Genomic DNA, 24676 nt, shown 5'->3' with positions numbered 1-24676 from the left:
TTCCTCCGATATAAATTTTATTCCCACCATAAAAATTTCCTTAAATTTACAAAGAGTAATTTAGTCATTCCACATCACCAAATTTTGAATTAATGGAAATGATCGGATCATTTTGATCTAACCATTATTGTTTTTTTTTTATTCCTCATTTAGGCATTTAGCCATGTGCAGTGCATCGCTATTACTGCCATCCCAATGGTTTTGGTTCTCAATTTGTATGTTGTGTAGGAAAACATAGCCACTTGTTCACTTTTATATTTATATATATATATATATATATAATATTTTCTCTAACGGAGACTATTATCAAAAAAATCTCCCTCCCACCAACCTCCTTACCTACCCCCATATGACCGCCATTCTCCTACCACTTCAAAACTTTAGTTCGTCAAATTTAACGCCGTCAACTTCCATTCTTATACTCTCACTCTCTCACCCACTGCTCCGTTCACTATAGCCACACGCTTCACCTAACGTGCCTATCAAACTCATCCACCTTCCACCCTTCATTATATAATACCCACCCTCTCTGTCTTCAATTCCCACACCAAACTAACTCCAAAATCTCCATCTACCTCTGGCAATGGATCTCCTTGTACTGGAGAAAACTCTTTTAGGTCTCTTCGCCGCCGTCATCGTCGCCATTGTCGTTTCTAAATTACGCGGCAAGCGCTTTAAGCTTCCTCCGGGTCCTTTACCCATACCCGTCTTTGGTAATTGGCTTCAAGTCGGCGATGACTTAAACCATCGTAATCTCACCGATCTCGCTAAAAAATTCGGCGACATATTTTTGCTCCGTATGGGACAACGGAATCTTGTCGTTGTCTCTTCGCCGGACTTAGCTAAAGAGGTTTTACATACTCAAGGTGTTGAATTTGGATCCCGAACTCGAAATGTCGTTTTTGATATCTTTACCGGTAAAGGACAGGATATGGTGTTTACCGTTTACGGTGAACACTGGAGGAAGATGAGGAGGATCATGACGGTTCCGTTTTTTACTAATAAGGTGGTTCAACAGTATAGATATGGATGGGAAGATGAGGCGGGGAAGGTGGTGGAGGATGTTAAGAAGAATCCACAAGCTGCCACTACCGGTATTGTGTTAAGACGGCGATTGCAGTTGATGATGTACAATAATATGTATAGAATCATGTTTGACAGGAGATTTGAAAGTGAAGACGATCCTTTGTTTGTTAAGCTTAAGGCTTTGAATGGAGAGAGAAGTAGATTGGCTCAAAGCTTTGAGTATAACTATGGTGATTTTATTCCTATTTTGAGACCCTTTTTGAGAGGTTACTTGAAGATCTGTAAAGAAGTGAAGGAGAGAAGGTTGCAGCTCTTCAAGGACTTCTTCGTCGAGGAAAGGAAGTAAGTATTTTATTTTCTTTTCTTTTTTTTTTTTTTTGGCTTTTTCAAAATAAAAAAAAAAATCCCACCAACTATAATAATTGCATTTTAAAGCTAAACTATAAACCATTTTCTATTTGGCAAGTTATTTCATTTTAGGTAAATGTTATGTTAGTTGCTAAAACTTAGTTAGCTGTCAATCTGAACTAGATATCAATCTTATCATTTAGGCAAGAAATCGTTTCCACAGTAACACCTAAACTGATTTGGGAGAAATTCTTCGGTGGGCTTTTCATCGAACACCAAGACGGCACAAAATGCCAAATTAGTCGAAGAAAACAGTAACTAAAGATTCCAATTCCTAGTCAGAGAAACAGACAAATTTAGCAAACCAGAAACGAGGACTGATATATAGTTTTTATTTTATTTTAAAGTAAATATTTCACCCAGTTCACTATTTCTTTAAGACACTTTATTCATTAGCGGGCCAACTTTAATAGTAAGCTGGTAGCATTTTATTTTTTAGTTGGCCGACTTTAGTCTGGTGGACTGGGGATATATGTGTTTATGAAAAAAAAAAAAAAAAAAAAATTTCTGTCAAATAGGAACTCAATATTTAAAAAATAAAATTAATATTATTATTTTTTCTATTGGTGAACACAGGAAGCTTTCAAGCACCAAGAGCATGAACAATGAAGGGTTGAAATGCGCAATAGATCATATTTTGGACGCACAGCAGAAGGGAGAGATCAATGAAGACAACGTTCTTTACATTGTAGAGAATATCAACGTTGCTGGTAAGATTTTTTTCTCTCCTTTTTTTATAAAAAAAAAAAAATTTATACACTGATCTTGTCATCTGTTGTCTTTTTCTATAATATATATTTAGCCATATTTTATTTTCTTTAGTCTTGATTATTCTGTAAAAATCCTCCCATCCAAGGGGTATTTTGGTCTTTTGGAATTTTTGATGGCCACTTAGGTAGCTACGCTACCCCTATACTGAAATCAATTTTCCTCCAGAAAATATAGCAAGTTGTGCAGGGCTATAAAAATGAGTAGATGAGGAATTTATGCACCGAAATTTTAGAGTTTATGCACCAAAAACCAATTCTTGTGAACAAAAAAGTACCTGGAATTCAAGACTTTTCCTTTTCTAACTTATCATAGAAGTTAATAAAAAAAAAATTTTCTTTTAGTGCTACAAGTTGCATACTTTTCAATTTTGCACGGTGTGACGTTGTTGTTAGTGAAGCCGTTACGGTAACGCCAAGAAATTAGTGATAGCTACGACTTATAATTTAATTATAAAAACAATGTCTTGACGTGATTGAATTAATAACTTTAATATTGATTGAAATTCTCCCCAGATTTGCATCTGGATTAGAATGTTATCACTAACGGCAAATCATGGGACCTTTTGAGCCCAATTCGATATCTCCTTTTAATGCAGCACTAGCTAACCTCTTTGGAAGCTAATTTAGGAACAGATATCTCAAAACTTTTTTGGTCAGCTTGTACCAATTGGAATGGTTATTGCCTTTTTAGTTTTAAGTTAGCCTAAGAAAGGTCAAATTGTATGGACGGACTTTTCAAGCTCAAACACTTGGCACTTCTCCTCTAAACCTTCCGTATGAATATAATACTGCTTTTGTCAACTTCTGGGACTAAGCAATTTTATCAGTTTTGCATAAGTTGGCTGAACCCAACCCCACCAACCACACCAACTGATGGTGGGTATCGTTGATGACAATTAACATGTCCTTTAAGAGATTAGGTATAGTTGTTGTAGGTGAACCGACCAAGACATTATTATTATTATTATTATTATTATTTTATTTGTATTAAAAAATCAGTGTTAACCCTTTTACGCTTGAGATGATCAATTAGCTGTTAAAAGTAGTATTATCTCCACTTTAGGTTGCATTAGTAGTAGAAAGTGCTCTTCTTACCTAACTTGTATTTAAGTAGGTTCTAATTTTGCCTTTTTTTTTTTTTTTTTAATCTTTTCTTCCTCATTGGAGTGATTAATGTCACTTAGATAATGAACATATAAGTAGGTTAGCTAATAGCTATCTTGGTGGAAGTAGGTTTATTTCCTTTTTTTTTATTATTATTTATTAGATCCAATCAAAGGGCAGAATTGTAAAAAATCTTTTTTTTTTTTTAATTTTCCAATTTCTAAATAACTAGTATTTCTTTCCAATTTTTATAAAGCAATGCAATTAAATTAAAGGTATTAATGTGCAAAATTTTTGTTATATGTAACAGCAATTGAAACAACACTGTGGTCAATTGAGTGGGGAATTGCCGAGCTTGTAAACCATCCTGAAATCCAAAAGAAGCTGAGGAATGAATTAGACACAGTACTTGGACCTGGTCACCAAATCACCGAACCTGACACACACAAACTCCCCTATCTTCAGGCTGTCGTCAAAGAAACTCTCCGTCTCAGGATGGCCATTCCTCTTCTTGTTCCTCACATGAATCTCCACGAAGCTAAGCTTGCCGGATATGACATTCCTGCTGAAAGCAAAATTTTAGTTAATGCTTGGTGGCTTGCTAACAATCCTGCTAATTGGAAAAATCCTGAAGAGTTCAGGCCAGAAAGGTTCTTGGAAGAGGAGTCAAAGGTTGAGGCTAATGGAAACGATTTCAGATACCTTCCTTTCGGGGTCGGAAGAAGGAGCTGCCCTGGAATTATTCTTGCATTGCCAATTCTTGGAATTACCTTGGGGCGTTTGGTACAGAACTTTGAGCTATTGCCACCTCCTGGACAGTCAAAGCTCGATACTACAGAGAAAGGTGGCCAATTCAGTTTGCATATATTGAACCATTCCACCATAGTTGCAAAGCCAAGGTCATTCTAATTTTCGTTACTCTAAGTTTGCTTCAAGGGAGAAAAGAATGGGAAATGATTTTGAATATAATGGGTTGATTAGAGATGAGATTTGGCTGATATATTCTGATATATCTGGTCTGTTGTGTGACAATGTAAATCTATGAACTTCAAAACTGTTCCAAGACTCCAATAATTATGTAATATTTTCTTTTCCACTAATTTTTTTCCGCAAATTTTTTGATTTTATATTTAAAGCTTTAGATTTTTAAACAAATTATATTTAATTTATGGATGCATTGGTTTACGGGTTATGAATTGATATTATTGATTAATTAAATCTCACCAAATTGAAATTTATAGCAATCAAATTGCATTGTCAAGTAATTTTATAAAACTTCAATGGGCATAAATTAGAAATTACAATTAGAAATATATATTAAATTTAAGCTCAATAGGATGCGAATCAAATATAAAATCTTAAGTCTTAGCGTTAGCCACTTGAGTTAACCCTACGACAATCACATATAAAATTTTGGTTTATGCTAAATTAGAATTTCTTTTCCTAATACTAAAAGAATTTATAAATGAAAGCTAAGAGTCTGTTTGAAATCAATAAATTCCACAAAATTTTGTGAAATTCATATGGAAATCCAAAATTTTATAAAGTTGATAAGTTTAGTTAAAATTTTATTAAAATCGTTGAAATTTGCAAATGAATTCCACTTATTAACCCACTCACATTTTTATTAACTGAACTGCCATTTCCTCAATCAAGCTTTTTCCGCTTCATAATTTAACTAAACCGGATTTCTTTGCTTACAATTAAATTTTATATATCTCTACTGGCATCAATCCAAAAGGGGTTTCATCTTTTTCTTTATTATCATCTGGTTCATCTTGATAAATATTTCATGGTTTTTTGGACGTGATAACATCCGAGCTTTCCTTGTTTGAGATTTGTTCATATCTATACCATTAGAGCTTAACATCTGAGATTCCTTCTATGGAAAACTCTAATAAAAATTTATCTAGTGGTGATCTTAGCTTGAAAGCTATTGAATTGAGACTCAGCTTACTTGGATCTCAGTCATTGAAGAGGAAGAATAGAAACTCGCAGCTTTTAGTATTAGTTTAAACAATAACAATAATAACATCAACGGCAGCAACAGTAACAATAGGAGCTTTGTGTTAGGTTCTAAAAGGATTTCTCTATTGCCATTCATGGTGGTTCCCGCAACTGGGTTTTCTCTGGCAGAGCTGGATCTGAGCCTAATTTTTCTTCCAAAGGAGCTAATGCTGAAAAATGATTGTTGGGTCCGATTCTGCTCCGCTTGTCAGATAACAACTTAAAATATGAAATTTTAAAATTTAATTAACCACTAGTTAATTAATTAATTAGGGTGAAATATGAGTGTATTTGTTTATATTAATATTTTTATTAAATTATTATGTCAATAGTATTTTAGAAAATAAAAATAAATTAATTTTCACTCACGAATGATTTCAAACATAATTTTATGGAATTCAATTGAATTTTTTATTTTAAATTGTAGTATACCAAACATGATAAATTCAATTGTAAATGAATTCTACTTGAATTCATTTATAAATAAATTCTAAAATTTTGATTTATTTGTTGGGTCCGATTCTGCTCCAAAATTTATTTTTTGGGAATAACGGATGAAATATTTTTATATTAATGAGATTTTGCCTAATTCATAAGTTTATTGCTTGTTTATATGTTAAACAATATTTTATATTCCAAAATACTATTGATAATAATGAAAGGATAATAACAGCTGAAATAGTTTCCCATTATTTTCAATTTTGCTTAATATCCAAAATTAGTTTTATAATTTTTTATATTTTTAAATTTATTAAATTTAATATTCATTTAAAAAAATTTAGAACTATATTTTAAAAAATACTTATATTATTTTCGATAAATTATAAACAAGGAAACATTAAGCATCGAGCACCAGTGGTCTAGTGGTAGAATAGTACCCTGCCACGGTACAGACCCGTGTTCGATTCCCGGCTGGTGCATTTGGGCTATGATGAAGTTAGTGCTCTATGCGGTAGAGGGGTCTATCGCAGTCGTCAGATCTTCAACAGCTGAATTCATAGCACATCTCAGCTCTTTATTTTTTTTCTTTCCCCCCCACTTTTTTAGTATTTAAAAGTAAAAATACATCGGAAAAGGAATTTTATTTTCTTTTAACAGTTTTTCTTATAATACCATTTTTGTTGAATTTTTTATATTTTAATACTTTTTAGATCATTTACACAATATTTACAGAAAAAAAAAAAAAAAAAAAAGAACAAGAGGGAGACAGAGAGCGAGAAAGAGAGAAAGAATCATGAAAAAGATAAAAGAGAGAGATGAGAGAAGAAGACGAATAAAAGGGAACAGAAACGCTGTCGTTTGATGAGCATGCATACGTAATCTTTTAATTGTTCTAGGATTGTTATGTAACGTGTGTAACAGTATGATTTTTACAATTACAGGCCCATATTGGCCACTCCCAAATTTTGGTGTGCCGTACGATTTTTGTTTTTTAACAGTTCAGTGCATATATCTGTATTTGGCCGTAAATTCATAGAATGTTTATCTTCCTATTTGCTTAGAATCAAGTGATGATCAATCGAATCATCGATGACCATGTGAGCAGAGAAAGAAGAACTGTAGAAGAGTGAGGGCGGAGGTAAAAAAAAAAAATACTCATTCCGTCTCGTTTTGCTTGCATGATTTTATAAAATACATTTAATAATAATTTATTCAATAAAAATTATTTTACCCTTCTTTTATTTTTAAAAATTCATTAAGATACTGAAAGCCCTTCGTTCAATAAACAACTATAAAGATTATTATGTGAAAAATAATTATTTACATGTCTAAATTTAGAAATCTTGCAAATATTTTGGGACATTAAAAAAAATGAATAATAAGCAAACAAAATAGGACGGAACGAGTAAAAAATAAAGAAAAAATAAAAATCCCTCGTTTTATTAATAGAAGTGAAACGTTTTTTTTTTTTAAAATACAAGTGAATTGTTTTTTATCAAGAAATATTAAGCATTTAAAGTTCTTCATTTCTTATTGCTAAACTAAATGGACTCAAAGGGTTTAGAAAATTTTTAAAGGAATGACAAATTAGTGTGATAAAAAAAAGATTAATATAATTAAAATTTGAAATTGATGTTCAATAACTTGGAGAGTAAATGCAATCATTTATTCATTATATAATACAGTATTTAACTATTGACGATTTATGATTTTATTAAAAATTTCATTTAACAGTTACTCTAGCAAAACGGATGACCTTTTTTCGTGATTACACAATGTATTACCTAAATGCGAGATTTTTATTAAAATAATTTGGGAATTGAACATCGAGCACCAGTGGTCTAGTGGTAGAATAGTACCCTGCCACGGTACAGACCCGGGTTCGATTCCCGGCTGGTGCATTTGGGCTATGATGAAGTTAGTGCTCTTGGCGGTAGAGGGGTCTATCGCAGTCGTCAGATCTTCAACAGCTGAATTCATTAGCACATCTGAGCTCTTAATTTTTTTCTTTCCCCCCCACTTTTTTAGTATTTAAAAGTAAAAATACATCGGAAAAGGAATTTTATTTTCTTTTAACAGTTTTTCTTATAATACTATTTAGTATTTAAAAATAAACATATATTGAAAAAGGAATTTATTTTCTCTCAACAAATTTTTATAATAAAACCAAGTTAAATTATGGATAGCGTTATCTCCAAAGCGCATTGTGTTAGTAATAGAGCAACTTATTTTTTTAATATTAAACTGACTATATGATCCTTGTAGTTAAATATTATATTTAACCCATAAAATCATCCTTTAGTTAAATATTACGTTTAACCCATAAAATTTCCGGCTCTTGAACTCATGGCTTTCTATTTCTCTTTCAAATCAATAAAACTGATTAATCCATGATAAAATCAATTAATCACACTAAGAAATTGTAAATAATTAAAAGCTCAAATTTTTTACAGATCTACCATTAAAAGTCAATCCTGTATTTTCTTCCTTGTGTTTGATAAAGAAGTAGAAAGAGGTGAAATGAATAGTTAGAAAATTTATATTGAAGGATTTTCCCTCTGGGTATCCATAATTGATGAAATATCTTGCAATGAAGCCAAAAAAGGTATCCATAAATTTTATCTCATTTTTGTTGAATTTTTTTTATATTTTAATACTTTTTTAGATCGTTTACACAGTATTTACGGAAAAAATTATTATTTGTCGTCAAGAACTAGAGCTGACTTTTTGTGACCAGAAATGAGACTCAGTTCATACTATAAATCATGAAATTTATTTTGGTTGGTGAACCATTCTGCAATAGAAGAAAGGAAGGCAGAGTTATTGAAATGCTGCAAAATTGACATCAAGATGTGTCTCATTTTTTAGAACACGAGTCTTCAATATATGGCAACAAATAATTTTTTATACTTCTTGTCTTAATGATAAATTTCTAAGTTAGAAAGGATAATATAATCAATTTAATATTAAAAAAAAAATTCATTTCTCTGGTATTAACAAAATGCGATTTGGAAATAACTCTACCCAAAATTATTTAATATTTTTAAAGAGAACACTTAATACACAAATTAATTAGAGATAAGACAGTTAACCTTTTATTTAGTTAGCATAAAACAATTTATCCAAGCACTTCCATTATCATATTGGCTTAATAAGCAAAAATACGGTAAACTTTGTGATTTGTTATAATCATATCATTTTTAACTTTTTTTAATAAGTACCCCTAAAAAAACAAATTAATATGTATACTGTAAAATGAAATTTTGAGACAAATATGTTATGATTGAAAGTAAAAAGTAATTATAATAGCGTGCAAAGTTCAGAATATTTTTATAATCTAATGATTAATTTACAATATTTCTTTTTTGGAATAGATGAATATTAATAAAATAAAAGCTAGTAAATAAATTAATTAATGCTCTTTTTTTTAAAAAAATATAACATTTATTTATTAGTTAAGTTCAATGAAATAGATCTCCAAGAATAGATTTATTTTAGTATTAGAAATTAAAATTCTTAAAATATGCTTTTCTGCAGTTTTTGTTCGTTTGAAAGATTTACATTGATTTATATAATAAATTAATTCGCGTAAATATTCAAAAAAATTTAGAGATATGATATATATCATAGAAATTAAAATATTTAAACAAGATGCAAAATGAAGGCTATTTAAAAAAAGAAATTAGATTCTTATTAAGTAGAACATTGATATTCTTTATATAATTAATTTTTTCAAAATCAAAGGAAATAATTAAACATAACCAAATTTGGTTTAAATATAATTAAATCCTTGTCTGAAGAAATAAAATCATTACCTTGAGAAGTTAAGCATCAAGCACCAGTGGTCTAGTGGTAGAATAGTACCCTGCCACGGTACAGACCCGGGTTCGATTCCCGGCTGGTGCAGTTTGAGGCTGTGATGACGCCTGTGCTCTTTGTGATAGATGGGGTCTATCTAGCTATCTGATCTGATCAATCAGATGGAATGGAGCATGTCTGAGCTCTCTATTTTTTTTTTTTCCTCAGGCAAATTCAAATTTTAGTTTATTGTTTATCATGGAAATTATTGTTAATAATATCCATTTTTTTCTCAGACAAACTCAAACTATATATATATATATACAAAAGGAAAATCATATAACACAAGAAAATCCATAGAAATACTTAAAATTAATTGAATCATATAAAAACATAAAAAAAAAAAAAAAGGCTAAGTTTGATTAAAATAAAAATAAAATTCAATTAGATCAATAATTAGCTTAAATAAAATTAAATGCAATGACATTTCAATTAAACAATTAAATTACGTTGCAAAAATTATTAAAATACTCTCATTTTTACTAATAGCTCTTAATTGGTTCTATAAAATGGGTCAATTTCTTAATACTCTAGATTTTTTCTAACAATATTTAATTAAAATTAGGGTTTATTGCTATTTACTATTCTTGACATATAAGAGCTAAGATTTTTAAAATTTTTGTCTTGGTACTTGATTTTGTTTTATTAAAATGTTTGAATGAATTAAAATTTTAAAACTATACATGTTTCGATTTTTATAATTACTAATGTTTTCAAATCATTTTATGTGTACCGGATTTAATTTTTTTGGAGAAAATTATAGTACAATCCCTGTAGTTTGATAAATACAACTAGTCATTTCTTGTCTTTTTTAAAATATACTAATTTGTCTCTATGTTTTGCTTCCGTTATACTATTAGGTTCTTCTGTCTATTTTTTGCATCTTTTCTGTTAGGACAACAAGAAAACACAGAGGTCAATAGAGAGATATTAAAATATTATAATAAAAAATTACAGTACGGTTCCTATAGTTTGAAAAATACAACTAGTCTGTCCTTGTGTTTTTAAAAAATAAAAGGGATATTTTTGTCATTTCATAAGATATTTAATGGAAAAATGTAATAATTGGATGGAAGGATTTAATAGTCTAACGGAAGTAAAATATAAAGATATTTTAATCTATTTAAAAAAAACAGAGACAGATTAGTTGTATTTTTCAAACCACATGGATCATACTGTAATTTTTTTTAATTTTTAGATAATCTATTTGGCAATAATTAAAAGTATTATTTTTAATAATATATAAATAGGTGAAAATGAGAATATGAACTAATTTTATCAAAATTTGACAATATTGAATCCAACCATAATCATTATCAACAACAACAATACTCTAATTCTAAAAAAAAAAAAAAAAAAAAATTGCAATGCCTCTTGATCTCAAGGCATGATTCTCCTTTCAGTAAAAAATGATTAATGAATTAATTAATTAATTTACACATAAGAGTATCTAAATTTAAAAAAAGAAACAAATTAGATCAAACAAGCAAATTATAAGCCCATACTGCTTAAAAGTCACCCAAAGAGAGAAGATTAGAAAGGAACTTGCACCAAACAATTTATTTCATTTTTCACATTACATATGCACTAAATGGAAAACTTCAGTCTAACCCTAATTTCTTTTTGAGCATCAAAACAAAGCCATAGATCTTGAGAGGGTCAGGAAGTGAGTTTTGAACACTCTCTTTTAGCAAGCACCTCTTGACCCATGAAGAAATTTTAGGGCACTCAGCTTCTATACTAAAATTTGCACATATTTTAAAAGAGTAGAACCAACTAGAAATGGGAATAAGTGCTATATCAACATATCCAATTCTTTCACCACCAAAATATAGCTTCTCTCCCAACTCTACTTCTAGTGTCCTCAACCCTTCTATAAACTCCCTCTTTACTGCCTCTTGATTTTCCCCTTTCTCCCTCCATATTTTCTTTCCATTCATGTAAATCTGCATTGAAAATAATTCACATACATGTTTCTTTAGATTCAACTAGCATTTTACAATTAATAATATGCAAAAAAAGCGTTAATCGATGGTGGAAATTTGGATTTTTTAGGGTTTTTAGAATGTTTTGTGCTAAATGGTCTGTTCAAAGCACAGTTTGGGGTTGAGTTAGTTTAACCCTTGTGTCAGTGTGTGGGTCCATATTTATATTGTTTATTATTTTTTAGACCATAATTTTAAATTAAGGTCCAATTATTATAAAATTTTAAAATTAGGGTGTCCTCGGGATTAAGATCAAAATAAGGTACAATTATACAACCCGTAAAAGTCAGAGTATTTTAAATGAATTGCTCTTTTAAATTCGAATAAGCTACAGATTTAAATGCATTTAAGAAAAAATTAAAAATTAATTAGAGAGTGACAGAATTTAGATTGATTGAAGAGTTTAGAGTGAAATATCAATTGACTGACCTTCTTCTCAATATAATCAGCCCAAAATCTTGCTTGGGATCGCAGAAAAGGATCAGTGGGAAGCAAAGGAGAAGTATCGCTCCATACCTCATCAATGTATTGGACAATGTTAAAAGACTCAGAAATGGGTTTCCCATTGTGAATAAGGACAGGGATCATCTTGTGAATTGGATTCATTTCAAGAAGCAAACAGCTCTTTTCTGCAAGGTTTTCTTCTTTGGCTTCATATTCAATTCCCTTCTCTGCCAATGCAATTTTCACTCTCATTGCATAAGAGCTTGGCCAAAAATCCAATACAATCACTTTCTTTTCCATCTTGCTTGATGAATGAGAATTTCTTTTTTTCTAAAAAAGAAAATGTTTTTATTTGTTACTTACCACTTATTTATAGCTGTTCCTTGCTACGTATCACTGACAATTTAATATGAAAAGAATGATGATGTCATTGCTTATATAGTTATGTTCATTTTTCTATTCTTCCTGCATTTGGCAGTATTCAAGAACAGTTTTTTTAAAATAATTTTTAATGTTTTGACGATCAAAAATACTAATCGCTATTTTTTATAGTATTCGGTAATATAGAGTGAATTAACTTTTAGAGATTAAAATAGCATTTTATAAAATGTTAACTCATATAATACTGAACTTCTTTAGCGTTTCACAAAAAACTAATTAAACAGCTAACAGTTAACAGCTATTAAAATAATTAATTTCACCGAATACACGTCAACAATGCAATATGCTAATTTGCTTCTTCTTGTTTGGGATTTAAAAACAAACGCTAGTCAAGCAAGATGGCTCCTTGTGAAGAAAGTAATTTGGAATGGTATCAATCTCGTTTTCACACATCCTAGTCCTACCCTTACAAATCTATCTATATTTATCTTTAGTCTATAATTTATAATATAATTAAGAAATTCAAAAAAGTTTTTGTAATGCCATTTATTTTCACAAAAAATATCTAAAAAATATTTTATTGATTTTTTTGATATTAGTCAATGGAAATATTTTTTAGTCGAAAAGAAAACTATGATATTTTTTAAAGGAAAATACTCCCTATATATATATATATATATATACTTGTAGTAAACTCAAAATTAAACAACTTTCCAAAGCCAAAAGACACCTGCTTTGTCACCCTCTAAAAGATGAGAAATCATAGTAGAAGGGGAAGGCACCAAATGGAAATCTCTACTCATCTTCAATGCTCCATCAGAATTAGCTTCTCTATGAATATCTCTCTTTTTAAAAGATAGAAAATATTTTTTAAGAATCTGTTTGGAACAAATGACTTATGGTTGTATAATTCATTTGCAAATGAATCTGTCATGTTTAGTATGCTACCATTTAATATAAGGAATTCAATTGAATTCCACTATTGACATAATAATTTAACAAAAATAAATAACAAACACCAATTATATGTATTATGTACAATATAATAACTTGTCTTTTTTTTATTAAAATATAAATAATAAATTTCATATAAATAAGTACCCTAATATTCCACGCTAATTAATTAATTATATAAACAGTAATATTCATCATAATATTTATTTTTAATTGATGAAAAAAATTATATTGATTTAGGTAATTAATTTGGAAACTAAAAAAATATTAAGAATTTTATTATTGTTTTTAATTGCATTTAAAAACAATCGTTGACACTTAGTTTTTATAGTTTCAAAGTAATAATAACTAACGTTATTACTAGACTTTAAAAAGCAAAAAAATATCATTACTGGTTTGAACTTTTCTAAAAGGAAAAAAAATAAAAATATAGATTAATGTAATTATTGGATTAAAAAAATAACGTTGCTATAGTTTGAAATTTTCCAAAGAAAATAAATAAAAGGGAAGAAAAAAGTTAAGGTAGTTGAGTTTATAGTGAAGAGTAATTTTGTCAATAAACATTTCAATGATCAATTTTGTGAAATTCATTTATAAATTCTATCAATTTTAGTAGAATTTGAGTTAGACACATTCAATTCCATAGAATTCAATTCGTAGAATTCAAATCTGTATTTTTTTTTATTACAAACACAATAATTTTGGATTTCGAAATAAATTTCACGAAATTTTATGAAATTCATTTATTCCAAACGGACTCTACGTGTTAGATAAATTTATTATAACCTTTAAACACAAACACAAACTTATTGATCCACTGATCACTTGTTCCCAAAAACTGCCATAATTTATCATTATGCATTTTTCTCATATTTAACAATAACACGGCCAAATCATCGTCTAGCAATATAAAAAAAAATTCCAGATTACTCAAGTGTTAATTTATGCTGTATGAATAAAGAAAAACATCATATATATAAACATTTTCAAGATTAAGAGGCATACAATTCCTTTTGTAATAACCAAAAATCAATTTTGTATCTAATTTGAATTTTCCAGAGCCTATATTCCAAATCAAATTTTAAAAACATACACCATTTTTATCTTACTCTTGTACTAGAGAGCGTATCTAATTCGCTTTGCAAACATAACTCTGAATTTTCATAAATGGAAGATAAAAATCCGGTAATAATCTATATCGAATTCAAATTATTAAAAGGGGAGGGGGGTTGGAAGACTCAGAATCTGATGGTCGATGGACCTTCAACATAATATGATCAGATAAAAGATCAAAGAGCCTATTCCTCCATGAATAAAAAAAAATTATATAAATTGAAAATTAAAAATAGAATGAATAAACCCTTTCAGCAAAAATATGGAAGGCATCGTTCAAAACCTCCATGACGCTGGTAATTAGCCATATAATCATTAATAGTCTATACATTATGATGACTGGAATCTAATAACTTGGTTTCCTCAGTTTCAGCAGTAGAAAGCTGAATGTTTGATTTTGAACTCATTTTATTCCACTCATTTTCAACGCGGAAGAAAATCCACTGGAAACGACGGACCATCTCCAAGAGAGTAATTGTGAACACGGTGAGGTAATTATGACGGAGATGAGCAGAGAGCTTGTAAGTCCACGTGCAACGCAGAATCAAGTTGCTTCCTATCACCCAAAAATATACCTGCAATTCACAAATTCATATAGTTAAAATAGAGAAACTGATTACTAGGCCAGCCACCAAACCAGTTAGAAGCGAAGAGAGAGGTTAATCAAATATAAGGGTTAGTTCAGCCTAAAATAAATTTTGCACTAAAAGAAGATTGCATTGCTTGAACAAAATCAACGTTCAATGATTGGATCAAATGAATTTGTCCATTCAGGTGTTAAACCAATCAGGCAAAAATGGTTCTGGTTTAACTAGACAGGTCAGCTGTAATCCTAGAAGCTCAGTTATATATCAAAGCCTGAATGGATGCTACATTGAATATATATTCTTACCCATTTTCGTCCATATATCAGGTATGAACAGATATTTGGTCTGTTGAATTTGAAAATTCGAGTGAAGCAGCTAGCAAAAGAAAAAGAAATTAATTAATGATTGTTGTTGAAGATTTGTAAATAATTTAAACTTTCTGCAATGCCCATCCAGCTTAAGTGGAAACCAAACTAAAAAATGGCATTCTCAAGCTTTAAGACCGAGACAGCGAGTACAATTGACTATAATTGTGAAACAGTTAAAGAGCAAACAACATACCTCAAGTCCCAATCCCGAGTCACATCCCAGTAGAATGAATACAACGAGTTCAAAACACTTGATAAAAGCCAGAGAGGCCTATAAAAATTTGTCCAACTATCAGGGACAACATGATATTTAAGTGCCGAAAGGAAAATCACTGGCACCGCAGTTGAATATTTTAAAGCTGAAACCACAAGCAAAAAAAGTTACTGCAATTTTCGAGCAACAATAACCTAAATGCAAAGCCCAAATAGAAAAGCTCAAAACTTGTAGGTGGTATTTTTTTCCAAAAAAGAAAACATAATAATATCCAATTGCAATGAGTTAAATCAAGACAAAAAAAAAGAAGGAAAAGATTTTTATAATAAAAATGCAATTCAAGTTTGCTTCAGCTAATTCAAATGTTATAACAAAATAAAATTGCACCAGATGAGAACCAGAAAAAACTAATGACCACAGAACACAGATTTCAAGAGATTAGGATCACTTCTCATATGAATTTTAGAATTCCTCAAAACCAAGCCACTCTCATTTTCTAAATTTTTCATTGCAGTGATAATCACTGAGAGATGGTCAAGCAATGATAATTATTACTAACTCGACAACAAGTCATTCTCAGTTTAGTGTTAGAAATGGGATCGCATTACAGGTTTTTTTAAGTCAGCAGACCAACAATAAATGATGCATTGCCAAAGATCATAAAACCATTTTTGCATAAAGGCCGACCAATTCGCTACGTGTTCAACACAATTCAAAAACAACTAGAGGGAAAAAAGATATTTAGTAATATATAAATCAAAGAAAAAAAGGGAACAGATCAGAGCGGAATTTCAAAGTGAATGTACCATTAAAGAGAGATGTTTTCTCCTTTGTGTCCTTGTATTGTCGAAGACATTGGAATAATCTAAAAATATAAGGCGAAACGAGGACTAAAGGGATGGCAATAGAATGACTGCCACAAACAGAATCAGCTTCAAACCATGCAATGGTAGCAACCTGCATGAGTCAAATAAAAAGTTTGCAGTATGGATCACTACATCTAGCAGCTACATTCAGAAGAGCAGGAACTTCTGATAATAGCCCAATATATATATGACAGAAATCAATACAAGAATGGTTTAACAGATTTAGTAGTCAAAAAAGGATTGGAATTGGGATGCCATGCAACCACAGGTCGAGCATTTATGGGTTTTTAGGACAAAGGTATTCCCTTTGTCTGTCTACTTCCACATCGAGAATTTTTTGAAAATGAAAAGATGTTAAGAGAGCTTCTTAGTTTTTGAAATAGGACCTCCTAACTCCTTTTATTAAATGCTGGTTTATCAAGAATATGCAAGATATGCACTTTGAACGGGTTAACTTTGCACAAAGAAAATGAAAAACACTGACCTGCCGATGAACCATCCGACATGCTGAACGCTCCAAATCTGAAAATACCTGCACAGAATTGACATTTATGAGAATATCACGTGATAAGAGTGGTAGAATATATAAATATCAACTGTATGCTAATTTCTTGCTCTGAATACAATATTGGTATCTACTATTTAATAATTGTTAAATTATAATTAATAGCTAAATAATAAAACTAAAGAAAGACTCGCCAATAATTTAAACTGATACAACTAATGAAAGACGAACAATGAACAAGACAAAGAGGATGATGTAATGGAAAGAGGTTGTCATTTACTACAAGCAAGAAAAGGAATAAAACAATTTGTGTTCATGGCCTTCTTTTTATTTGTAATCATCAGCTGATTCAAAGTTGATTTTCCAACAATAAGGAGCCATGAATATAGCCATTTTTCAGAAGAATAAAAAGTGCCAATAACTAAAAACATCAACCAGTTGAAAATGCAGTCGTAAACTTATCTCCTTCCATGACTAACCACATTAGTCAACAACTAGAATCACCTACAATTAATAAAAGGAACCAAAAATCTTAATTTTTAGATACAGTACAAGTTCCTAATTTCTAAAGTATTAATGTAACACAGGTTTACAAATTAAAAAGTAACAGAGAGGAGGGCAGTGGGATTAAACACTATAATATATGCAACTTCACGTGCACGAGTAAGCTTTAAAAAAATGCCTAAAAAGTAGATGATAGAATGCATACCTTTGAGATGGAAGTCAAAATATCAGCCAAGAAAAAGTCCGAAAAAGTTATTGCCTGTAACAAGAATATAAATATAAAATCAAACACAGTGCAGCCAAGCTCATAAAAACAGCAGAAATTTTTTTAGAAAAAAAAAGGTAAGATAACAGCATAAATTCCTCTACCAGACAGTAAGAAATGATCTATTGGTCCACTGATGCACATTCTGGCTCCTCATGTGCATAGGAAAGTTATGGGAGCCAGCTAACCATTGTGTAGATCAGACTAATGACTCCCAATAGTATATTTTCTAGGGACCATTATATGCAGCATAATCAAGTGAGACGACCATTATATGACAGCATAATCAAGTGAGACGACCTACCAAGCTGCCACTGCAGTTGATGACTCCTTATTTGCATCATGCTTGGCAGCATTTTCGTCTCAAAGTTGCATGCATCACATGGTTTATACAGCTTTTTCTTTAGCATAAATAATTTGTTAAAATTATGTTTGAGCAAGTTAGATAATTTTGATCTCACTCACTTTATCTGGTTAGTAGCTTTGACAAAATTTCCCAACCAACTGGAGTCCATATACAAGGAAGAATCTAGCAAGACATCTTTTTTCAAGTTAATATGATAGGTGAAACCTAAATTTTCCTCTTCTCATTCACTTATCTATTCAGTTCTTGATTAGAGTTAACCATAACATGGAATAACAACTTGCCTGTAGTGGGAAAACTATCCGCCAAAGGGTCCTCAACAAGTAGTAGCGAGATGATAAATAAAAGATATCAAAGGGGAATATCAAAACCATCACAACAGCAAAATATAAGACGACCTGCAATAGAGAGTGTTAACTGAATGCATTTCCAACATCATAACAGTAATCAAAAGATACAGAGTTTACTTTTGTCTAAATGATATATGGTTATAAAATCATGATATATGGAGTAACAGATCATACTTTTATTACAAATGAACAGATGATTCTTAATATTATTCCATAGAATTTTCATACACTCTCCGATTCTAGTTAAAATTATACTCGTATCCGCTTCAAAATTAAGAACTCAAATGTTATAGCACAACTCAAATCTTAAGACTCTAATCTTTAAAAATCAAGATGTTCATTCCAGTCAAAAAAGGATAGAACATTATGCTTCACATAATAATATAGCAAAGTGAAGCATTAACTAACAAACTTTGTCAAGTAAACTGAAATACAGATTGTCAGACCATGTTTTTGAAAATTATGCGCATGTAATCAATCCATCTCATTCTCTATCCATAACAATCTACCAATACAGAAAAACCAAAGCTTGAATTGTTTATGAAACTCCCAATTCAGCAGGTTATTATTTTCACTGTTTCTGTAACCACTGTGTGGCAATAGCAATGTAGATTAAAATAGCACCATTGTATTAGGAAACTAGCTATGATATTATTAAATATATGAAACAAAACTTTTTTCCCCCTTTACAGCAATTAGCATCAGTTAAAATCTTAACTTATGCAGGAAAAAAATTATAAAGATTAAAACAATTGTTTAAAAATTTTAAATGCGATTGAATCTGAATTAAAGTTAATGGTATAATCACATAAGATGCAATTAATAAGAGCATCTATTACACTGGTTGTGATGCAGCCAACGATACTTCTCCATGAGAATAAAGGTAAAGATATGCAGTCATGCTAGTTGGGACGACAATGGTCATCCACGTAGCAACCTGCAAATATCAAAATAAAATATTGCATTGAAAAAGTGTCAACACTAACAATAAGTATATAGCTTAAGAAAACTTAAAACCAACACTCAAGATTAAAATTAATTTCTAGACCAGTAAAAGAAATGAGAATAATTCTGCAACAATAAATGAAATAGGTTCTCTGGAAATTTACATTTTGCTACATCACATGTTGTAACAAGTGCTCAAAAAAGCATTCATCACTGTACTAGTATAGCTTAATGTTTACACCCTTCATCTAAATAGGCTACCCTGTCCAGAAACTAAAATGTAAATTCATGAACGAGAATCAACCATGATCCATAACATTCTCTTTCTCTAGAAGTGCCTTTCCTTCTTTCACTATTTTCCACAATTAATTTGGTAAGCATGACTAAAATTCTACTGACATGCATGGAGCAATGACGAAATTTGTAAGAGGTAAGAGTTAGATCAAACAGGTTGGGTGCAAAATGGTTCCAATCATAAAAATCCAACAAGTCTACATAGCGCGCAAGCACGGAAGCATGTTACTAACCAACATAAAGGCTTAAAAATGGCAAGATAGCATAGCAATAATTATAAGAGTTGGAAAACAAGGGTGCAACATAAGAAAAGTAAACCCCAATTAATTAAACTACTTTATAAGTTGTAAAGTAATGGATACACTGTTAATAAGGGTCCAAAAAGGACAACTAAACCATAATAAACTAATGCAGTAGTTTTCAAATACAAACCTTCCAGATTTCTCTATGGGTCAGATGATTTTGGTCAAGATCAAAAATTTTTGCATAATTGACGGTAGATTGGGCAAAAACCCATAAATTAACTCCCCAAAGCCAAACCATCATAGTCTACAATATGAAAACCAGAAGATAACATTCTTAGTAGCAATAAAGAGAATGTAAGAATCAAACTAAATTGGTCTCATTCAGGTCCCAATTACGACAAACACCATTACTAACCACAAGAAGGAGAGGATTGTAATACAAAAATGCCTCGTATAGAAAAAGGTCCCGCAAATCCACACTCATTCTCATGACAGAATCCCATCCAATCTGCAATTTTCACATGTATCCATTACAGAGATATAATACAAGCAACATGATGAAATTCAAAGGTCTTTCAGATGCTCCTTATGCAGCCATCAACTCTAAAATATCCAAATAAAAACCAAGGACAACAAATGAAATTTAAAGTCACCTTGCAGCAAATGAAACCCCAAAGAAAGAACAATAGTACCTGAACATTAAACCTCATTAGGATCATCAGAGATGGATAAAAAAAAAAAAGGACTAATAAATGGTGTAAATATAGAGTAAAATCAGAATACAACCCACCATAAACAGGAGAAATAATCTTAGGAGGAAAAAAAAAAAGTTGGCATACTAGCATTCAATTTTTCAACCACAAAATCAAAGGTAAAAGCAGATGTTACAAAATAGAAATTATACTCCAACAATTAATTCCTTCATTTAGCAGAACCAATTCATACATGGAGAAATAAATAGGAATAATCAAATCTACAAAATGTCACTTAAAGTCCATTCACCTTAGTCCTTCTTCAGATAACCAAAATATGCATATAAATTTAATAAATACATCATAAAGAAGAAATACAAATAATACTCTGGAAGAAACATAGATGTTAGTATATCATTAAAGCAAAACCTTAAATCTCCATAACAATATTGGAGATGGCATTATTGCAGCAGTACTAATTGGTGTAATCATACTCTTCAAATCAGGCGACTCAATTGAATGCAAGAAACCTTCCTCTGCACCATTTCCCTGCTCACTGACTGACAAATTGCACAAGTGTTAGCTCCATAATTACAAACAAGATACCATAAAAATAAATAAGTATGCAAAATTTTTTCTTTTTTTTTTTTTTTTTTTTAAGAAACAAGTAGTCATTCAATACATCTAAAAAAAAGCTTTATCATGATCTTTTTCTACCAAGATCAAAGACAACAGGTCGGCTACCAGACTTCCTCAGATGCGGACTATTTCCAGGCGCTATCACTTGTCCTCCAAACATAGATAGATGTAAACACACCTACTCTTCAAAACCACATTACCACAAACACAAATAAAATGAAATTAGTCTATCATTTATAATTGTTAAAAATTATGGATTTTTCATACAATCAGGAGATCTATAACAAATTTTTGTAAACACAAATTAAGTGAAAAAGAATTTCAAAACAAAAAATGGGATGAGGATCAGGATCGAAGAAAGAAAATGAGAGTAAAAAAATTTAAAGAGACTTAAAAGTGAGAAATAGGACTGGGTGTTGAAGTTTCGCTGCTTCAATTGATAACTTGAGTGTATGTTTATAGAGATTCAAATAGTTTTGAGGCTCAATATATCTTTCATATCAGTCTCGCTCTTTCTCCCACTAAAACTGAGAGCTGAGATTTCTCAGTTTCTACTTGATTTAAAGTATTTCTACCTGATATTTAAAGTAATCAAGTAGAACTTTGAAAGGAAAGAAAAGGATTTTGTCTGAGATCTCCAGTTATATTTCCATTTCCATCATCATTATATTGGCATTCTCCATTTTGAAAATTCATTAGTAACTTATCCAAAGACAAGCAAGCACAAGATGTCAAGGAACATATGAACCTGAAATTTAAGCATCTAAAGGAGAATTTAAGTGATTATTATTTTATCAAAACAAGGGTGTCAATGCTTAAGTACTATAAGTATGATTATCTATTTTCTTCTTCTTCCATTTTTTTTTCTCCACTTATAACCAGGCTCTATTTATCCATCTTCATCATTCAACCAAAAATCTATAATATTTAAGTGTCACAAAAATCTTAATAAAATGATAGTTAGTTTTTGTTAGTAACTATCTAGTCCTAAATTTTTCTTTTTCTAATGTCCTAGAAATTCTTGCCATCTGTTAAACCACATAGATTTCACTGCCAAGTATGAGTTTAGAATATATAGTCAAAACTACAATTATAAGTAAATTACTGTTCCATTCAAATTCTTAGCTCAAGTTCATAATTGCTCCATCTCCACAAGTAATCATCTAGGATTACTGACACCTCATTAAAATGGATCCAATGGATAAGATTGTAGCACACCATCATTACTTCTCCTTACTCCAAACGAGTTTTATAAGATTATGCACCTAAATCAAAGGGATTCTTCCAAAACAACAACTAAAACATTTTAAAACTAAGAAATAGGGTTCGATCCTATCCACAAAAATTTGACCTTGATAATTTCAAAAATAAAAAGGAAAATCTGAATTTCTCGAACATCAAAGAAGAAAGCTATTACACTGCGTCTTGTACCAATGGAAACTGGATAGAAAAATAGCATAGAGGGGGGCTCTTCCCTGTGCTTTATTTTCACGAATTTATGCCGATGTATATCATAAAAAGTGTTCTTGCCATGTACAAATGGGAATTAAGAATTTAATCAGTAAAACATTTTTTATGCTGAATTCTTTTAATTATTCCCATTTGATATTCTCAGTTCCTCACCTAGTGCTCCCAAAAATGACCATAATCTCTACTCAAAGTTAAGTCTAGCAATTCTACATCTATGCCTTTGATACTAAGATCATTTTATCATGAGTTTATGTTGCTTTTAGAAAAGAAAATTCTTGCGTAGAAGTTCCCAAATTTTGTACAAGAAGAGAAATTATTTGGATTCTAAAATTGAAATGATGAATATTTGATGAGGTCTATAAACAGAATGGAACAATAGAAACGATATTAAAGCGCATAAAAGAGTCACTAAAGTGGAGAATATTCACCATGGAATTTATTTCCAAAAGGTGTTAGTAATCGTGTTAGTTCAGGAAAATGAACAAATTATGAACTTGAGGAGAGCCACTCCCTTGCTTTGAGAGGGAAAGAATTATACCGGGTATATAGACTCAACAAATTTAATAAATTGAGGTAAATGAAGGTATGTTTCACTTTTTTTTTTTTTGAATGACAATTAACTATTGATTGGGGTGTATAAAGATGAACAGACACCCAATGTAGCAATCATTTTTCCGTTTGAATAGTCCCGTTTTCCAAATTGAGTCGGTCTCACCTACACCCAATTTAAACACCTATATAATATGAAACTAACATGTGGACCAAAGAGGGGTAAGGGTTTCTTTTCACTGGGAAAGAAAATGGCCAAAAGACTCCTTTAGGAAAAATTTTAATTCACCCATTGGCTTAGTGTATGAGACAATTGTTTACACCTAGTGTAGGAAAAGTTTTCCTTTCAAATTCAATCTTTAAGATATCCCAGTATATTACTTCACAATGCTAAAATTATAATTCCAGTTAATGTTATAATCATTCTCTACATCTCCCACAAAAAAATTAAATATTAATCTAAGGAATTCATCTCAGGATCATTCATTAAACAAAGACCCCGTATAAAAATTCAAAGGGAAAAAAAAAACAAATCTTTTCATGCATCTATGGCACAGCAATACTCCTCATTAGGCTCTCATCTATTCCAACCATATCAACATAAATTGTATTTCAAGCATCCTACAAATATTAATTAAAATTCCATCGAATCCTAATATGAAAGAAGAATGCATGTTCATTATTTTCTTTAAATCTAATTGAAATCAATTATCATGCACAAATTGCTGATTTAAAAGAAAATTGCTCAGAAATTTAGACTTACCCACGTGATACTGTAAAATGTTGCCTAAATACTGTGAAAATGATTGAAGTGGTTAACTTAGAGCTAATCGCCACTTGAGAAGATATGAGAAATGACTATGGCAACCTGGGATTTAGTTTTTTTCTTCTTGTATAAGTGATTTTCCGGTGAAATAATGATGAAAGAAGGAAGGATCCTGATCGCGAAGGAGCTGGAGATGGCGCCGGTGATTGGAATTTGGCGGTTATCGAGAAAATAGGTTGGGTTCTCTTTCTTCTTCTCCTCCTCCTTTCTTTCCTTTTCCGTTCTCAGTTCTCACCCCACAAGGCCCCAATGCTCCAATTCCTCCTTTCTTTCGTTTTTTTAATTTTGTTTACCTTTTTATCACACTCACATCACATGTAATCTACTCTACGATCACTGTACATACATACTCTTTGCATACTCAATATGTATCAATTAGCACATTATAATTTACAAAATTATATTTATTATATTTAACTTGTAAAATTATATATTTTAAAATATAAAAATTTATATTTTTAATTATCTAATACTATTTTAAACCAATAAAATAATTTATATA

General features: G+C 30.6%; 3 protein-coding genes and 6 non-coding genes across 15 annotated transcripts; 7 read left to right on the top strand and 2 right to left on the bottom strand.

Moving 5' to 3' along the window:
- The first annotated feature begins 532 nt into the window (after positions 1–532).
- On the top strand, positions 533–4408 carry C4H (cinnamate-4-hydroxylase). The gene is made up of 3 exons (XM_012222786.4): positions 533–1368; positions 2011–2144; positions 3619–4408. The coding sequence occupies exons 1-3, from the start codon at positions 584–586 to the stop codon at positions 4215–4217; spliced, it is 1518 nt and encodes a 505-aa protein (XP_012078176.1). The 5' UTR covers positions 533–583; the 3' UTR covers positions 4218–4408.
- A 1756-nt stretch (positions 4409–6164) lies between these two features.
- Positions 6165–6235, top strand: TRNAG-GCC (transfer RNA glycine (anticodon GCC)). Its single transcript has one exon. It is a non-coding gene; the product is annotated as a tRNA-Gly (tRNA).
- A 3-nt stretch (positions 6236–6238) lies between these two features.
- On the top strand, positions 6239–6329 carry LOC119371363 (small nucleolar RNA snoR114). Its single transcript, XR_005178978.1, has one exon. It is a non-coding gene; the product is annotated as a small nucleolar RNA snoR114 (small nucleolar RNA).
- Positions 6330–7586: 1257 nt separating this feature from the next.
- TRNAG-GCC (transfer RNA glycine (anticodon GCC)) lies at positions 7587–7657 on the top strand. Its single transcript has one exon. It is a non-coding gene; the product is annotated as a tRNA-Gly (tRNA).
- Positions 7658–7660: 3 nt separating this feature from the next.
- LOC149493920 (small nucleolar RNA snoR114) lies at positions 7661–7752 on the top strand. The gene has a single exon (XR_016322762.1). It is a non-coding gene; the product is annotated as a small nucleolar RNA snoR114 (small nucleolar RNA).
- Positions 7753–9591: 1839 nt separating this feature from the next.
- Positions 9592–9662, top strand: TRNAG-GCC (transfer RNA glycine (anticodon GCC)). The gene has a single exon. It is a non-coding gene; the product is annotated as a tRNA-Gly (tRNA).
- A 5-nt stretch (positions 9663–9667) lies between these two features.
- Positions 9668–9760, top strand: LOC119371364 (small nucleolar RNA snoR114). The gene has a single exon (XR_005178979.1). It is a non-coding gene; the product is annotated as a small nucleolar RNA snoR114 (small nucleolar RNA).
- Positions 9761–11127: 1367 nt separating this feature from the next.
- Positions 11128–12356, bottom strand: LOC105638883 (putative glutathione S-transferase parA). The gene is made up of 2 exons (XM_012222774.4): positions 12029–12356; positions 11128–11560 (listed from the first exon to the last, which is right to left on the bottom strand). The coding sequence occupies exons 1-2, from the start codon at positions 12341–12343 to the stop codon at positions 11216–11218; spliced, it is 660 nt and encodes a 219-aa protein (XP_012078164.1). The 5' UTR covers positions 12344–12356; the 3' UTR covers positions 11128–11215.
- A 2331-nt stretch (positions 12357–14687) lies between these two features.
- On the bottom strand, positions 14688–24458 carry LOC105638852 (uncharacterized). Of its 7 annotated transcripts, none has more exons than XM_012222755.4 (14): positions 24112–24458; positions 21373–21512; positions 21120–21250; positions 20652–20690; positions 20414–20506; positions 20186–20302; positions 19356–19451; positions 18449–18562; positions 17741–17794; positions 17011–17058; positions 16467–16617; positions 15640–15805; positions 15384–15453; positions 14688–15066 (listed from the first exon to the last, which is right to left on the bottom strand). In XM_012222755.4, the coding sequence occupies exons 2-14, from the start codon at positions 21392–21394 to the stop codon at positions 14815–14817; spliced, it is 1353 nt and encodes a 450-aa protein (XP_012078145.1). In that variant the 5' UTR covers positions 21395–21512; positions 24112–24458; the 3' UTR covers positions 14688–14814. The 7 variants fall into 7 exon arrangements, with proteins under 7 accessions (XP_012078145.1, XP_012078121.1, XP_012078130.1 ...); XM_012222731.4 differs by having other exon boundaries at positions 21408–21512; XM_012222740.4 differs by having other exon boundaries at positions 21435–21512.
- Positions 24459–24676: the final 218 nt, after the last annotated feature.

The sequence above is a fragment of the Jatropha curcas genome, chromosome 9 (genome assembly GCF_041381405.1).
Source record: "Jatropha curcas cultivar XTBG-Jc1 chromosome 9, XTBG_Jcur_1.0, whole genome shotgun sequence".
Taxonomy (NCBI): domain Eukaryota; kingdom Viridiplantae; phylum Streptophyta; class Magnoliopsida; order Malpighiales; family Euphorbiaceae; genus Jatropha; species Jatropha curcas.
The sequence above is the reverse complement of the archived record's forward strand: the minus strand, read 5'-3'. Positions and strand labels throughout refer to the sequence as shown.

Bases quoted from the DNA above. Each gene is read 5' to 3' on its own strand.
- C4H (XM_012222786.4), top strand. From the start codon at position 584: ATGGATCTCCTTGTACTGGAGAAAACTCTTTTAGGTCTCTTCGCCGCC. The intron at 1,369-2,010 runs GTAAGTATTTTA...TGGTGAACACAG, and splicing joins TTCTTCGTCGAGGAAAGGAA to GAAGCTTTCAAGCACCAAGA. The intron at 2,145-3,618 runs GTAAGATTTTTT...TATATGTAACAG, and splicing joins AGAGAATATCAACGTTGCTG to CAATTGAAACAACACTGTGG.
- LOC105638883 (XM_012222774.4), bottom strand. From the start codon at position 12,343: ATGGAAAAGAAAGTGATTGTATTGGATTTTTGGCCAAGCTCTTATGCA. The intron at 11,561-12,028 runs GTCAGTCAATTG...TTTTCAATGCAG, and splicing joins CTGATTATATTGAGAAGAAG to ATTTACATGAATGGAAAGAA.
- LOC105638852 (XM_012222731.4), bottom strand. From the start codon at position 21,489: ATGTTTGGAGGACAAGTGATAGCGCCTGGAAATAGTCCGCATCTGAGG. The intron at 19,452-20,185 runs GTTTGTATTTGA...TGATATTTGCAG, and splicing joins CCCATAGAGAAATCTGGAAG to GTTGCTACGTGGATGACCAT. The intron at 15,067-15,383 runs GTAAGAATATAT...TGTGAATTGCAG, and splicing joins TGATATATGGACGAAAATGG to GTATATTTTTGGGTGATAGG.